General features: G+C 42.1%; 1 protein-coding gene across 6 annotated transcripts in view; it reads right to left on the reverse strand.

Annotated features, from left to right (window-relative positions):
• Positions 1-15,703, reverse strand: part of apaf1 (apoptotic peptidase activating factor 1) — a 215,259-nt gene that overhangs the window by 104,364 nt on the left and 95,192 nt on the right. For all 6 annotated transcript variants that reach the window (XR_013578123.1, XR_013578124.1, XM_078553441.1 and 3 more), the window contains exons 17-19: positions 9,711-9,881; positions 4,206-4,334; positions 1,948-2,073 (exon numbers count right to left, since the gene is read on the reverse strand). Coding sequence is in view for 4 of the 6 variants with exons in the window: in XM_078553441.1 (XP_078409567.1) it covers positions 1,948-2,073; positions 4,206-4,334; positions 9,711-9,881 (426 nt within the window). In the remaining 2 variants the exon portion in view is untranslated. The remainder of the gene's footprint in view (positions 1-1,947; positions 2,074-4,205; positions 4,335-9,710; positions 9,882-15,703) is intronic.

The following is a 15,703-nucleotide window of genomic DNA, read 5'->3' on the forward strand; positions in this document are numbered from 1 at the left end:
AATGCAGTAGACTAAATTGAGGGCAATGCAAGTGAAGTGCTGCTTCACTTGAAAGGAGTGTTTGGGCCCTTGGACAGTGAGGAGGGGGGAAGTAAAGGGGCAGGTGTTGCACCTTCTGTGGTTGCATGGGAAGGTGCCGTGGGAGGGGTTTGAGGTGTAGGGGGTGATGGAGGAGTGGACCAGGGTGTCCCGGAGGGAACGGTCCTTACGGAATGCCGACGGGGGGAGGGGGGGGGGGGGGGGGAGGAGGGAGGGTGAAGGGAAGATGTGTTTGGTGGTGGCATCAGGCTGGAGTTGGTGGAAATGGTGGAGGATAATCCTTTGAATGTGGAGGCTGGTGGGGTGATAACTGAGGACAAGGGGGACCCTATCATGGTTCTGGGAGGGAGAGGAAGGTGTGAGGGCGGATATGCGGGAGATGGGCCGGACATGGTTGAGGGCCCTGTCAGCCACCGTGGGTTGAAAAGTCCTGTACTCAATCACAAACTTATTTCAGAAATTAGCAAGCTAACAATCTCATTGCTTTGCTTAATTCAGTGCGCATAACTCAAATGGCTATAATGGTATGAAACAATATTAATCTGTATTGGCACACAAAGCAACCATTGTAATCATCCCAAATACAGAGTAGAGTTAATAAAATTTCGAAAAGCGCTGATGCATCTGCACCTAGAAAACTGTGCACCAATCTGATTACAGTGAAGATATACTGGCATTGGAAAAGCTACAACACGACACAACCAGAACTAATAACTTAGATTACACGCTGGGGATATCACGAGAGGTCAAGGAAAACAGGATACTTATATTTGAGAAAAGGAAGTGTTGAGGAAACCCAGGTATTCGTAATTCTAAAGGGCATATGCAAATTGAATGCTAACATATTGGACATACTCAAAAGCTCTAAGGTCGGAGGTATAGGGCTGAATTTTCCTGGTTCCTGAAGGCAGGCTGGGAGGTGGGAGAGCCGTGAAAATAGGAGAGGGCTGTATTGGGATAGCTCCCTGGTGCATTCCCACCTCCGGGTAACCGTCCTAGGGGCAGGTTTGGAAGAGATGGGCTGCCTGCTGCATGGAGGCTCGCAGTCAATTTACATCATTTAAGCCCCATTTAGGGGCTATTTTGTGGCCTCTGCAGCATTTTGCAGGTGATGGAGTGGTCCCTGCCACGTGTTGAGGTTGTCAGCTGAATGGAAGCAGCCTGCCGGGGCCATGACAGCTGGAGTCTCCATGCCACAAAGAGGGAGGAGGCGGGATTAGTGAAAAGCCACAATTGCAGCCAAGGGAGTTCCCCTCCAGGCTAATTACTAGAAGTCTGGATGCCAGTAATTCGATGATTGATGTGTAGGCCAGTGAGGGAGCTGAGGTCCCCTCCTGGTCCTCAACCCGCTGTAGCAGCTTCAACCACTCCTGTTGGAGCTGACAATGCTCTAGAGTTGCTGGCCCTCTGATTGGGCCAGCAGCATCAGGTGCCTGCCCACTTTCCTGAATTGGACAACAAGCTTGGAGGCAACCAATTAGGAGGCAGCCTCTGGGGAGATTGTTCCATCAGTCTCACTTCCAGCAAATGCCGTCTCAGAACCCTATATGGTCCCCATTTTGGAACTCCATACCCTGTGGCAAAATCCAGCCCACAGACTCAGATTCAAAAGAGAGAAGGCGAAGAGATATTATAAACTGTGAAAATGTTAATTAATGAAACAGTCTGCAGATAGTGTTGACAAATACAACAGTAAACCAGATAGATATCTGGCTAAGTGGCTGTGGGATAGGAGAAAGAGTAGCATTTGGGACTTATAAACTCTGGGACCATTTTTATGGACCACTTCCAGAACTGTGCAATTAATGTTTCTACAGTAACCAATACCACTCAATGAAACTCTGCATGCATACTTATTTATCACAGCACCCATTCCTTTTCTGAATTACATAAGAAAAAATTACATACTCTAACAGTTTGGTCATCTGAAGACGATAATAATGTTGAGCCATCCAATGAAAATTGAACACAATGAACCCAGCTCAAGTGTCCACTGCAGTCAGCCACTCTCTTACGCAACTCCAAGTTCCACAGCTAGAAGAAATTGAACAGAAATGCAATTGCAAGTGCTGTTTTATCATTTCCACGTCACAAATGATATAGCAAATTATTGCCTGCGATTTTGAATCAACAGGAAGTGGGCTTTGAGACATCCATCTCTCTTTATTAAAGAAATGTCTCTGATTATATAAGTAGGCTTCAAAGTGCCATATTATATATTTATATATTTGAAATTTTATTCAACTTGTTACAATCAACTTTAAAACATGTTTAAAAAATATTAAAGGATAGAGTGGGTGACATTCTGAAAAGCAGAATTCATTAGTGATTGAGAAAAGGGCAGTTATATTTGCCATGTCCTAAGTTAATAAAGACCTTTAAAATCATTTACTGACATAGTGACCTTGATTATTAACTATAACAGGGTTGGGTGGGCGAGGGAAGGGCTGCTCAAAATTAAAAGCCAGGAAATGCATTCCTAACCCCACAACCTGCCATGTTCATGCTCTTTTGTGCTTTTATGGTGATGTGTCATGCAAGTGTCTCACTCCTGAAAAGTGGGACACTTCATTAGTATCTTTAAATCAGGCTCCAAGAGAGCAATTGAAAGACTGATTTAAATTTACCAGTTGCTACGCCCACTTCCTAGGCACCTGTTGGCTCAAGAATGCACGCAGCTTTTACAGCATTTCTTGTGGGCCAGGAAGAACAGGAGCGATCCCCCAGCCTCCCATGGAAGCCATCAGTCTTTCTTTTGCTGATTATCGACTTTCTCTTTCCTGCTGAGATCACCAAACTCTCCCCGCAAGCCTTCATATCTTAAGGCCCCTCCCTCCTTGTGAAGGCCAGATACCATCTCCAATGGTCCCCCGGCTACATTCTCCTGCCACTGCTTTTTCCATCTGACAGGCAGCTAGTCTGTCAATTTAGCTGACTACTGGGTGGGAAACAGAAGAAAAAAAAATGATGAAGGCACCAATACAAAAGCAAAATACGGCAGAAGCTGAAAATCTGAAATTAAATCAGAAAAAAAATGGAAGCGCTCAGCAAGGCTGACTACATCTGTGGAGACAGAAACAGAGTTAATATTTCAGGCGTTAAGATGAAAGGTAAGCGATCTGATACATTAACCGCTCTTCTCTCCACAGATGTTGCCAGACCAGTTGAGTGTTTCCAGCATTTTCTGTTTTTATTCAAAAAATAATGAGGTCCTGCTGTTAAATTCAGCAGGATCTCTGCACCTCCAGCCTTGCTGGCTTTTCCCCAAGTTACCCCGTGCCTCCCTATAAATATCAGGGTTAGTGGACTGATATTATATACTTGGATTTTAGGAAACCATTTTGACAATTTCTATGTCTGTGATTAGTGGCTTGAATAAGGAGTCATAAAATACAAGGCAACATAAAAGGTAACTCAGGAAGTTTAGGTTATGAGGAACTATTATGGAGATTTAACCTGTTTAGTCTTTGGAAAAGAGATTTGAGGGGACTTGCTTGAAGTTTTCAAGTTTATGAAAACCATTGCTAAAATTCTTCAATGTATACCATGAAAGAAGTTAAAGGTTCAAATGCCAGGGGACCCAAGTTTAAACAGAAAATGACTAAGCCAGAAATACAAAAGAACATTGGTCAGAATGTTTTAAACCCAAAGGATAATAGGTTTAAAAGCTCCTAGGCAAAGCTGCTGAAGCAGACAATGTGAATATTGGAGAAAGGGACACAATGAGAAGATTTGTCCAGGATGGATAGAGAAGATGAATGGGTAAGGATGATTCTTGGAAAAGGAAAGCCAATGGCCTTTTTCTTTCCTTAGTCCTGAGATGGTCATGAAAATTTGACTCCCAAGCAGAAAAAGTTCAGTATCCAGCCATTTCTCAATGTGTCCCCTCCCATGCTTGCTGTCCTACCACTATGGTCTTGGGCACATCTCCCACCTTGCTAATGGTGCCTAAGTCTTTAGCCTTATCCTTTGGAACTCCCCCACCACGTAAACCACTCCATTGCTCAATGTATGTCTCTACCTTCAGAGATCGTCTCACTGAACTCTCCCACAAAGGTTTGGGCTCCATTCCCTTTCTTCATGATAAGGGTCTTGGAGTGTTCTATTTACATTAAAGGCACTATATAAATGCAAATTCTGCAGGACCATAGGTTCTATCCACTTACCTCTACAGAATTGTGCGACAAGGCCACTGCCAGTAATGGGCTGGTAAGAGAAACATCACAAGACTGAATAGTGCTATAGCTACTTGTCATTAATTCAGCTATAAGGTCACCAGTCATCACATCAAAAACCTGAAAGATAAAATAAAATGCTATAGGAACAACAAACAAGTTGCAAAGCAAAAGAATTTTTGACACCATGAAAATAAATCAGCAATTAGAAATAGTGGAGGCAACACAAAAATCTCTCCACATCAAAATCATTTCAGCACATGTATACAAGTAGCCAAGAAAACGTTATAACAAACAAAAAATATTTTTAGTATCGGACCCAATTTCCTCTGGCACCACTTTGAATACAGAAGTGTACAATATGTGTAGGTGGTTTGGTGAAGCAGCAGATTGCATCATATATATATATATATATATAGAATTAAATTCATGATCCATCACATGACGTTACCAATTTCAGCTAGATAATCACAGCAAGCTTATCTGCAAGTGGTTTCAAAATAACATTTGTGGAGGCTTGAGGGCAAGTCTTTTGCTCACGCTTCTTCTCAGCAGATGAACCAATACAGTGAGTGGGATAAAATATGTTCTTAGAAAACATCACAAATATAGAAGGTACTGTATTTGTGCCATTTTGATTCTGGGTTTTTAGTTAGCTCTAGAAGTTTGGCATTTTACCATAGTGCAAAGTTAACATGATAAATGGGAGTTAGAAATTCAAGATTGATCTCTGATCACCTGCTTTGAGTATATTAGTTTACAAACTAATCAGAATGTTGTATACATCGTACGAAGAGAGGGAGGTAGTGTGGAGTTCACAAAGAAAAAATGCATTTTACTAAAATAACTATGTAGTTGTGATTAAACATAACAATTCTCTACCTATATTTAGTTGCACATTTTATAGAATTGGGGTTATTGATGCTTTTCAATTAAAAAAAAGATTCTTCCAATTATTCGTTTCCTAAAGCAAAAAAAAAGCTAAAATCGATAAAATTTATTCATAGCACACTTTGGGAGAAATGGGCCAACTCAAAAAGTATTGCGTACAATATTATGTATTGAACAATGCAAGTGTGTATTAGTCAGGTGCCAGAATAGCAGGATTCTTTTTTTGTAAATTGTAGCTAAATGCTAGCAGCTTTAAAGTAGACAGGTTCTATAATTAACTGATTACTTAGCTAATTCTAGAATGTATACTTTCAACAGTAATTACAGTATAGCCAATTGAACGATTGCTGTGTAGATGAACTTGCTTGTGTAGTTTAGCCCTTCACTAAGCACTGTTCCTCTATGCATTAAATTTTAACTTTTTTAAACCATTTCTTTATTACTAATTACTGTGAGTCATAAAATGAAGCGATGATATAAAACTGATTTAGATTGTTCTGCCTGTTGTAAGAGCATTTTTACAATTCCCTTATCACCTATCTGGAACTAAGTGACTCATACAAGAGAGCAAGAGGAAGAAGAAACAGATCAAAATTAGGGTGATAGAAAATATAAAATTAAGGGACATTTTTACATTTATTTGTTTCTTGAATTCATCCTCTCTGATATGATCTATACCAATAGGCTTACAGCAAATATACACCAACTTACCAGAAGATGGTCACATTATCAATTCTTACAAGACAACACGCTTGGACAAAAAGCACAAAGCAAAATATTTTAGTTATTAACTTTATCTGTCCAATCACATCTACACATTGAGCGATTACTTGCCCAGAAACAGAATGAACATTCATGGTAGCGGATTCTTGTATTCTATTTCTACAAACAGTTCAGTTTAGTATATCTATCATTCATCAAGGTCCAATGTTTTCTTACGTAAATATGTCAATACTTTCTTGCAATTAGCTCTCTCTCTCTCGCACACTAGATATACATTGTTATTCCTATCACAGAGTACAGACCAATGAGGCTATCAGTGCTCACCATTAGTACAGTAAATGGGACAGCAACTTCTGGCATCTGTGCACGTGCAGTAAAACGTGGCAATCAGGTTGCTGTCCAAATTTCCCTGCTCCTCCACAAGTTTCACGATGTGAAGACTCGGCATTGAAATACATGAAGAGCCTGAAGCTGCACTGTGGCCCACAAGTTACCGACTAAACATGTCAAAGTTAGGGCTGGTGCATTCAGGTGTAAGTGAATTTTTAAAGGTGTGATAAATCTTAATTAATATTAAATAAGCCCTTTGGCCCTTAAAATTTAATTTTACAGGTACTGAGTCAGAATCATTTAGAATTTAATTATTATTGGAGATTTAAGTAAAAAAAATTTTTACCTTTTCCCCGAGTCTTTTATCTCTCCTAATCCTATTCTTTCTTTCCCTCTCTTTGTTTTGCTTTTTGTATATTATTTTGCATTGAATTACACATTACAGTTTATACTGGGTCAAAATCCTGGAACTCCCTTTCTAACAGCACCGTGGGCGTACCTACACCACGTGGACTGCAGCGGCTCAAGACGACAGTTCGCCACCACCTTCCCAACAGCAATTAGGGGCCGGCATTAGACGCTTGGCCAGCCAGCGATGCCCACATGCCATAAAATGAATTTTTTAAAAACTTCCTGTTTTAGACTCTGCATGACTTAGTGAGGAGTTTTCAATTTGACTGATTAAAGAGATACACTGGGCAAAATCGTGCCAGAATTGCAAAATGCCGTGTTGCCATCTGGCTGCAATGGCAGCTTCTCATGCTGCATCATCCCAGACTCACTGCAATATTTATGCATTCCTGGGAAACACGCCATTTCAATGGTGGGCAGGCTCCGATTCGCCCGCCACGCCATCACCTCGCCGCTACATCACGCCAGGCGCCATATTTGAAGTCCAGCCAGCTTTTATTCAACACTGGCATCCACCCAGCAATTTGGAAAATTGTCCAGGTATGTCCTGTCCATTAAAACAAGACAAATTCAACCCAGTTAATTACTGCCTCATCAGTCTACTCTTGATCATTAGCGAAGTGATGGAAGGGGTCATCAATAGTGCTATCAAGCAGCACTTGCTTAGCAATACCCTGCTCACTAACGCTCAGTTTAGGTTCCACCAGGGCCACTCAGCTCCTGACCTCATTACAGCCTTTGTTCACATATGGACAAAAGAGCTGAACTCCAGAGGTGAGGTGAGGTGAGACACCAAGGCAGTATTTGACTGAGTGTGGCACCAAGGAGCCCTAGCAAAACTAGAGTCAATGGGAATCAGGGGAAAGCTCTCCACTAGTTGGAGTCACACCAAGCACAAAGAAAGATGGTTGTGACTTTTGGAGGTCAGTAATCTCAGTTGCAGGACATCACTGCAGAAGTTCCTCAGTGTTGTGTCCTAGGCCCAACCATCTTCAGCTGCTTCATCAATGACCTTCCTTCCATCATAAGGTCAGAAGTGGGGATGTTCGCTGATGATTGCACAATGTTCAGCACCATTTACGACTCCTCAAATACTGAAGCGGTCCATGTCCAAATGCAGCAAGATCTGGACAATATCCAGGCTTGGGCTGACAAGTGGCAAGTAACATTCGCACCACACAAATGCCAGGCAATGACCATCTCCAACAAGAGAGAATCCAACCATCGCCCCTTGACATTCAATAGCATTGCCATCGCTGAAGCCCCCACTTTCAACATCCTGGGGGTTACCATTGACCAGAAACTGAACTGGACTAGCCATATAAATATTGTGGTTACAAGAGCTCAGAGGCTAGGAATCCTGTGGCGAGTAACTCACCTCCCGACTCCACAAAGTCTGTCGACCATCTACAAGGCACAAGTCGGGAATGTGCTGGAATACTCTCTAATTGCCTGGATGAGTGCAGCTCCACCAATACTCAAGAAGTTTGACATCATCCAGGACAAAGCAGCCTACTTGATTGGCACCCCACTGACACTCATTCACTCCCTCTACCACTGACCCACAGTGGCAGCGGTGTGTACCATCTACAAGATGCATTGCAAGAACTTACCAAGGCTCCTTAGACAGCATCTTCCATTTACCATCTAGAAGGACAAGGGCGGCAGACACATGGAACACCACCACCTGGATGTTCCCCTCCAAACCACTCACCATCCTGACATTGGAAATACATCACCTTGCCTTCACTGGCGCTGGGTCAAACTCCTGGAACTCCCTCTCCAACAGCACTGTGGGTGTACCTACACTACATGGGCTGCAGCAGTTCAAGAAGGCAGCTCACCACTACCTTCTCAAGGGCAATTAGGGATGGGAAATAAATGCTGGCCTAGCCAGTGACACCCACATCCCATGAACGAATAAAAAAAATCCTAAAATAATGACCCATCTTGATAATGCCAGCCTGATGTCACCTAAACAGCAAAGTAAGTGGTGCCAGACTTTTCTCAGGGTACTACTTCAGAAGGAAATTTAAGCGCAAAGGCATTCTGACCTTCCAACATTCATTTACATTGCTGCACCCTCTTATGATGTAATCAGGTGCAGACCCAATGTCATGAAGCTATTAATGTATATAATATTATTGGAATTTTTTTTTTAATAGAGGGTTATGGGTGTGGGTATGTCTTAATTGGATTAAAGCCAGCTATCTGGGTGCTTTGATGTATAGTAGTTTTGAGATGTAAGAGAGATAGAGTGCATTTACATTTTGTTGAATGGAGCATTCTAGAAGGGGAGTGAACTCTGGCACATAGCTAGCAGAGACCAAGGTGAGGCTGTGAAGTATTGGAGTGGGGTGTGGTAGGGTGGAGGGGGAAGAAAATAGGATTTAGCCAACCAGATTAGTTTTGGAGACTGTATCTACAATCCAAGTCTAGTTGAATACAATATGTTCCCTCATCTTTCCCTTACCAATCCCTGCACATTGCAACATTTCACTGGCTGATTGCATATATTTCAAGGCATTTCTCAGAGGAGTGTCCCTTATCTAATCCATGTACACCTGGTCAGCTGTCCCTTGACAAGACAAGGCACAGGGGCATTCGCGCAATATTAGTTCCAAAGCACTTAGAAACCAAACACATGAATTATGTTCATTTCATCATTTCTGAATTGTATGGAAGCAAAAAAAAAAACAGAGCAGCATAGCAACTAAACTAAAAGTGCAAGTTTACAGCAAACTAGGCCAAGCACAGCTATGGAACGGTCAGGAAGAAAAGCAATTTGGAAGAACACGAATACCAGAGGGAAGAAATGAAGTCACGGAAGAGCAGGAATGTTTTGAAGCCTAAAGTGTAAGCGTGGAGAGAGAAAAGACTTCACTTCCCTTCATGACATATTGAACCCTTCATGACATATTGAACACCACACGCAACAGTAATGTCTCAAAATCCAGTCCATTGACATCTGTGGGAAATATTGCAAGAAATCCATTGTACATTCAGCCATTAAGTTGGTTTAAATTCAGCAGGAGTTATTTTCACTTTTTAACCTATTATTTAAGCAGCAAATCCCAATATAGTAATGAAGCACATCATTTACGTTATTACCATCAAATGCCACATTCAGAGAACACTTACAAAAATAATATTTTTTGCAGCTGCCATGATTTGAGCACCGTCAGATGACCATGTGCAGCACTTTAACAGCACCTCCTCCTCTTCATCATCATCATCGTCTTCATCTGGTTTCCGAAATTGTTCATTTACATCAAAGCACTTCCACTCATTTGCAGAGGAAATGTTCCATAGCTGCAAAACCAATAAAACAGTATTGCTACATCAGCAACAAAATAAATGCAGTTGATTTCAGAATGAATCAATTTTCAAAGATGTTTTTAAAACTTGAAAAGCTAGACCTGGATATATACATGAAGAAACCCTACTGAGATTCTGTAACTGCTGGTTGCCATTTACATCAGCTACTATAAAAGCTGCCCAACTGAAAAATGACCAGAATGGCATCACATTAAACACAAAGTGGTATCACAGGGATTCTCCTCCTTGTCCACCATAACTTTGATGGAAAAGCTGCAGAAGCCCCAGGAAAATGACCTAAACTCTATTTTTCTGGGTTTTCCACTACTCAGGAGAATCCCATAGAAATTGACCCTCAAGAATTCTGTGGGGTATTTAAAGGTTTTTTAGGGTGAACAAGGCTCTCACTTTCTCAGAGATCACCCCCACCATTCATTTCTCATGTTCCATTTCTCCCAAGAAATGCATTAAATTCAAAATTGAATCCATCTGTAGAATCTGGTTCAATGGTATTCTTTGGTAACTTATTCCAAAGATTATTATCCTTGGGTTCCATCTTCTTTTCGCACTTGCAATTTCCTAAATTTTAATTCACACTTTCTGGTTCTTGAACCTATTATTGTGAATAATTTGCTTCCATAAATTCTGACAATTCGCTTTATAGATAATTTTGGAAAATTCAATTAGATCCCTCTGTAGTTTCTGCTTTTTAAAAGAAAACAAGTCCAATGTCCTTAATTTTTCCTCATACAACTTGCATTCTTAATGCTCGACCATCTTCACTGGTTGCTCCTGTATCCTCTGGAGGACAATAATATCCTGCCTGTGATCAGGTAAACAGAACTACTAACAGTACTCCAGATTAGGGTATAACAACTGCTCTATACAGCAATAGTTTTATGCTTACGATCATATGAGCCAGCTTTTTGAATGGCTTTATCACTACAGAATAACTACGTTGATAGTTTTATGGATTTATCCATAGTAACCATTAGACCTCGTTCCAGATAAAAGATAAAAGGGGTACTTCTGCTTCATTTAACACTCTCTTTTTTGGTTCCTTGCTTGCATTGCAATTACTTTACATTTATCTGCAGTGAATTGTGCCTTTCATCTATTTACCTAGTTACTTTGAAGGTGGTAGTACTCATTATTTAGCCTACCCTTTATTGTGGTTTCAATAGCAGATTTTTAGACTTTGCATTTTTTCCATGTCTAACTCAATAGAATATACTAAATTATCCAAGATTCCTCATGCATAGCTTGTTTCTAGCCTTAAATTTCCCATTTATTATTTTACTTTATAGTTGCTCATGTTTTCTGTGTTTAAGCCAATTTTCTATCCAGTGCTATGCTTCACCACCTATTCCATAATTCTTTAACCAAACCACTGATTGTCAATATATAAAATCATCCGACTTTCCAAAAAAACCAGGTATATAATAGCCACAGTATTTCTCCTGTTCATATCAGTAATGTCTTCAAAAGTCTCTGGCACGTTATACCATCACTACTCTTCCCTGATTCTATTCTTTAGTAAATTGTGCCTTTTCATCTGTTGACCTACTAGAGTTCTTGTTTAAGGCCTCTGCTGAGCTGATGTTAAACTTATTGGTTTTTCTTATTTGACTTTAAGTTATGAAGATATGCAGCCCACATTCTAATCCTCAAAACTCACCTGAATTTAACAAACTGTATTACCTAACTATTGTCTGTGTATTGATGAATCACACTGTGATCTTTTGCTTCTCTGTCTGTCTTTTCTACATTCTATTCTTCTGTCTCTTGTTTTAATTTCTGTCTCCCTCTATTGCATTGCATCTGTCCTATTAACATGGTTGACGGGGGGTGCAGGGGGAGTGGGAATGGTGCTGGAGTACAGGTGCTAATTGGTTGGAGGAATGTAGGGACATGTAGGCAAGTTTGAATTTTAGGTGATTGGGTGGCTGGGGGGAGGAAACCTGATGAGGCTTGCGGGCCAGTTTGGAGATGAAGGGTGATACAAGGTGATCAAAAAGTAAATGAGCAAATTTCTCTCCTTTTCAAGGTGTTTGTTTTTGTAGCTGCTAGATCACTGCACTCCCTTTTACCTTCTCACAAAAATCTGCTTGCTCTGTATTGAGTCTCTAGTGGACTACTGTGATCACATTCAGCTTCTGGTCCATCTGTTCCATCTCCACCTTTCTTCTCACATTCCATATACTCATAGCCCTTCATCTGGCGGCATCATCCTCATACCGGTTTCCCTCATGCCCTATTAAGTCCCCTGCTGGTTTTATTTCCCTTGTTGAAAAGCATCTGCAGGTGATTCCCTTCCCCGAGGTATGATGTGGTGGGCATCATGGAGACATGGCTGCAAGGGGATCAGGACTGGGAGCCAAATATCCAAGGATATACGTCCTATCGAAAAGATAGGCAGGTTGGCAGAGGGGGTGGGGTTGCTTTGTTAGTAAGAAATGAAATTAAATCGATAGCAAGAAATGACGTAGGGTCAGATGATGTAGAATCTGTGTGGGTAGAGTTGAGGAACCGCAAAGGTAAAAAAACCATAATGGGAGTTATGTACAGGCCTCCGAACAGTAGTCAGGATGTGGGGCACAAGATACACCAAGAGATAGAAAAGGCGTGTAAGAAAAGCAAGGTTACAGTGATCATGGGGGATTTCAATAGGCAGGTAGACTGGGAAAATCAGGTTGGTAGTGGATCCCAAGAAAAGGAATTTGTGGAATGTCTACGAGATGGCCTTTTGGAGCAGCTTGTGGTGGAGCGCACTAGGGAACAGGCAATTCTAGGTTTAGTGATGTGTAATGAGGCAGATTTGATAAGGGAGCTTAAGGTGAAGGAACCCTTAGGAGGAAGTGACCATAATATGATAGAATTTACCCTGCAATTTGAGAGGAAAAAGCTGGAATCAGATGTAACGGTATTACAGTTGAATAAAGGCAACTACAGAGGCATGAGGGAGGAGCTGGCCAGAATTGACTGGGAGATGAGCCTAGCAGGAAAGACAGTGGAACAGCAATGGCAGGAGTTTCTGGGAGTAATTTGGGAGACACAGCAAAACTTCATCTCTAGGAAGAAGAAGCATACGAAAGGGAGAACGAGGCAACCATGGCTGACAAGGGAAGTCAGGGACAGCATAAAAGCTAAAGAGAAAGCGAAGAGCAGTGGGAAACCAGGGGATTGGGAAGCCTACAAAAACCAACAGAGGACAACTAAAAAAGAAGTAAGGAGGTAGAAGATTAAATATGAGGGTAAACTAGCCAGTAATATAAAAGAAGATTGCAAGCATTTTTTTAGATATATAAAGGGTAAGAGAGAGGCAAAAGTAGACATTGGGCTGCTGGAAAATGACACGGGAGAAGTAGTAGTGGGGAACAAAGAAATGGCGGAGGAACTGAATAGGTACTTTGCGTCAGTCTTCATGGTGGAAGACACAAGTAACATCCCCAAAGTTCAAGCGAGTCGGGAGGCAGAGGTGAGTATGGTGGCCATTACCAAGGAGAAGGTGCTAGGAAAACTGAAAGGTCTGAAGGTGAATAAATCACCTGGACCAGATGGATTACACCCCAGAGTTCTGAAGGAGATAGCTGAAGAGATAGTGGAGGCGTTAGTGGTGATCTTTCTGGAATCACTGGAGTCAGGGAGGGTCCCAGAGGACTGGAAAATCGCTAATGTAACCCCCCTGTTTTAGAAGGGAGCGAGGCAAAAGATGGGAAATTACAGGCCGATTAGCCTGACCTCGGTCGTTGGTAAGATTTTAGAGTCCATTATTAAGGATGAGATTTCAGAATACTTGGAAGTGCATGGTAAAATAGGGCAAAGTCAGCATGGTTTCATCAAGGGGAGGTCATGCCTGACAAACTTGTTAGAATTCTTTTAGGAGGTAACGAGTAGGTTAGACAAAGGAGAGCCAATGGATGTTATCTACTTGGACTTCCAGAAGGCCTTTGACAAGGTGCCGCACAGGAGGCTGCTCAGTAAGATAAGAGCCCATGGTGTTAGAGGCAAGGTGCTAGCATGCATAAAAGATTGGCTGTCTGGCAGAAGGCAGAGAGTGGGGATAAGGGGGTCCTTCTCAGGATGGCGGCCGGTGACTAGTGGAGTTCCGCAGGGGTCAGTGTTGGGACCACAACTTTTCACTTTACACATTAATGATCTAGATGAAGGAACTGAGGGCATCCTGGCTAAGTTTGCAGATGATACAAAGATAGGTGGAGGGACAGGTAGTATTGAGGAGGCAGGGAGGCTGCAGAAGGATTTGGACAGGTTAGGAGAATGGGCAAAGAAGTGGCAGATGGAATACAATGTGGGGAAGTGAGGTCATGCACTTTGGTAGGAAGAATGGAGGCATAGACTATTTTCTAAATGGGGAGAGAATTCAGAAATCTGGAGTGCAAAGGGACTTGGGAGTCCTAGTCCAGGATTCTCTTAAGGTTAACTTGCAGGTTGACGCAGTAGTTAGGAAGGCAAATGCAATGTTGGCATTTATTTCGAGAGGACTAGAATATAAAAGCAGGGATGTGCTGCTGAGGCTTTATAAGGCTCTGGTCAGACCACATTTAGAATATTGTGAGCAATTTTGGGCCCCGTATCTCAGGAAGGATGTTCTGTCCCTGGAGAGGGTCCAGAGGAGGTTCACGAGAACGATCCCAGGAATGAAAGGCTTAACATATGAGGAACGTTTGAGGACTCTGGGTCTATACTCGATGGAGTTTAGAAGGATGAGGGGGGATCTGATTGAAACTTACAGAATACTGAAAGGCCTAGATAGAGTGGACGTGGGGAAGATGTTTCCATTAGTAGGAGAGACTAGGACCCGAGGGCACAGTCTCAGAATAAAGGGAAGGCCTTTTAGAACAGAGATGAAGAGAAACTTCTTTAGCCAGAGAGTGGTGAATCTATGGAATTCATTGCCACAGAAGGCTGTGGAGGCCAGGTCATTGAGTGTATTTAAAACCAAGATAGATAGGTTCTTGATTGGTAAGGGGATCAAAGGTTACGGGGAGAAGGCGGGAGAATGGGGTTGAGAAACTTATCAGCCATGATTGAATGGCAGAGCAGACTCGATGGGCCAAATGGCCTAGTTTCTGCTCCTATGTCTTATGGTCTTATGGAACCTGTCAGCTCCCCATACCCTGGAATTTCCAGCAACACTGCAAAGGCTTCTACCAGTATTCCTCCCCTCCTCAGGGAATGCTACACTTCTGGATTCCTCTATCAGTGACAGCAAACCAGCATAGAGCAGCCAGTAAAGCAAGGAATGGGAAGGATTTGCAGCTCAGTGTGGAGAAATGGATAAATAAACCAGCTAAGTAAACCAACATGTTATGGGCAATAGGGCTGGAAAGGAAAGAAATGAAAGGGCTTTAAAATCACTATCTACAAGGCAAAAGTCAAGAGTGTGATGGAAAGTTCCAACAACACTCAAGCAACTTGACACCATCTAGGACAAAGCAGCCAGCTTGACTGGCACCCCATCCAACACCTTAAACATTCACTACCTCCACCACCAATGCACAGTAGCAGCAGCGTATGGGGAGTGCCGGGAGATCAGTTTAAAACAGCGAGGAGTGCTGGGAGATCAGTTTAAAACAGTGAGGAGTGCTGGGAGATCAGTTTAAAACAGTGAGGAGTGCTGGGAGATCAGTTTAAAACAGCGAGGAGTGCTGGGAGATCAGTTTAAAACAGCGAGGAGTGCCGGGAGATCAGTTTAAAACAGTGAGGAGTGCCAGGAGATCAGTTTAAAACAGTGAGGAGTGGCAGGAGATCAGTTTAAAACAGTGAGGAGTGCTGGGAGTTCAGTTTAAAATAGC

The sequence above is a fragment of the Cetorhinus maximus genome, chromosome 12, assembly GCF_964194155.1.
Source record: "Cetorhinus maximus chromosome 12, sCetMax3.hap1.1, whole genome shotgun sequence".
NCBI lineage: Eukaryota > Metazoa > Chordata > Chondrichthyes > Lamniformes > Cetorhinidae > Cetorhinus > Cetorhinus maximus.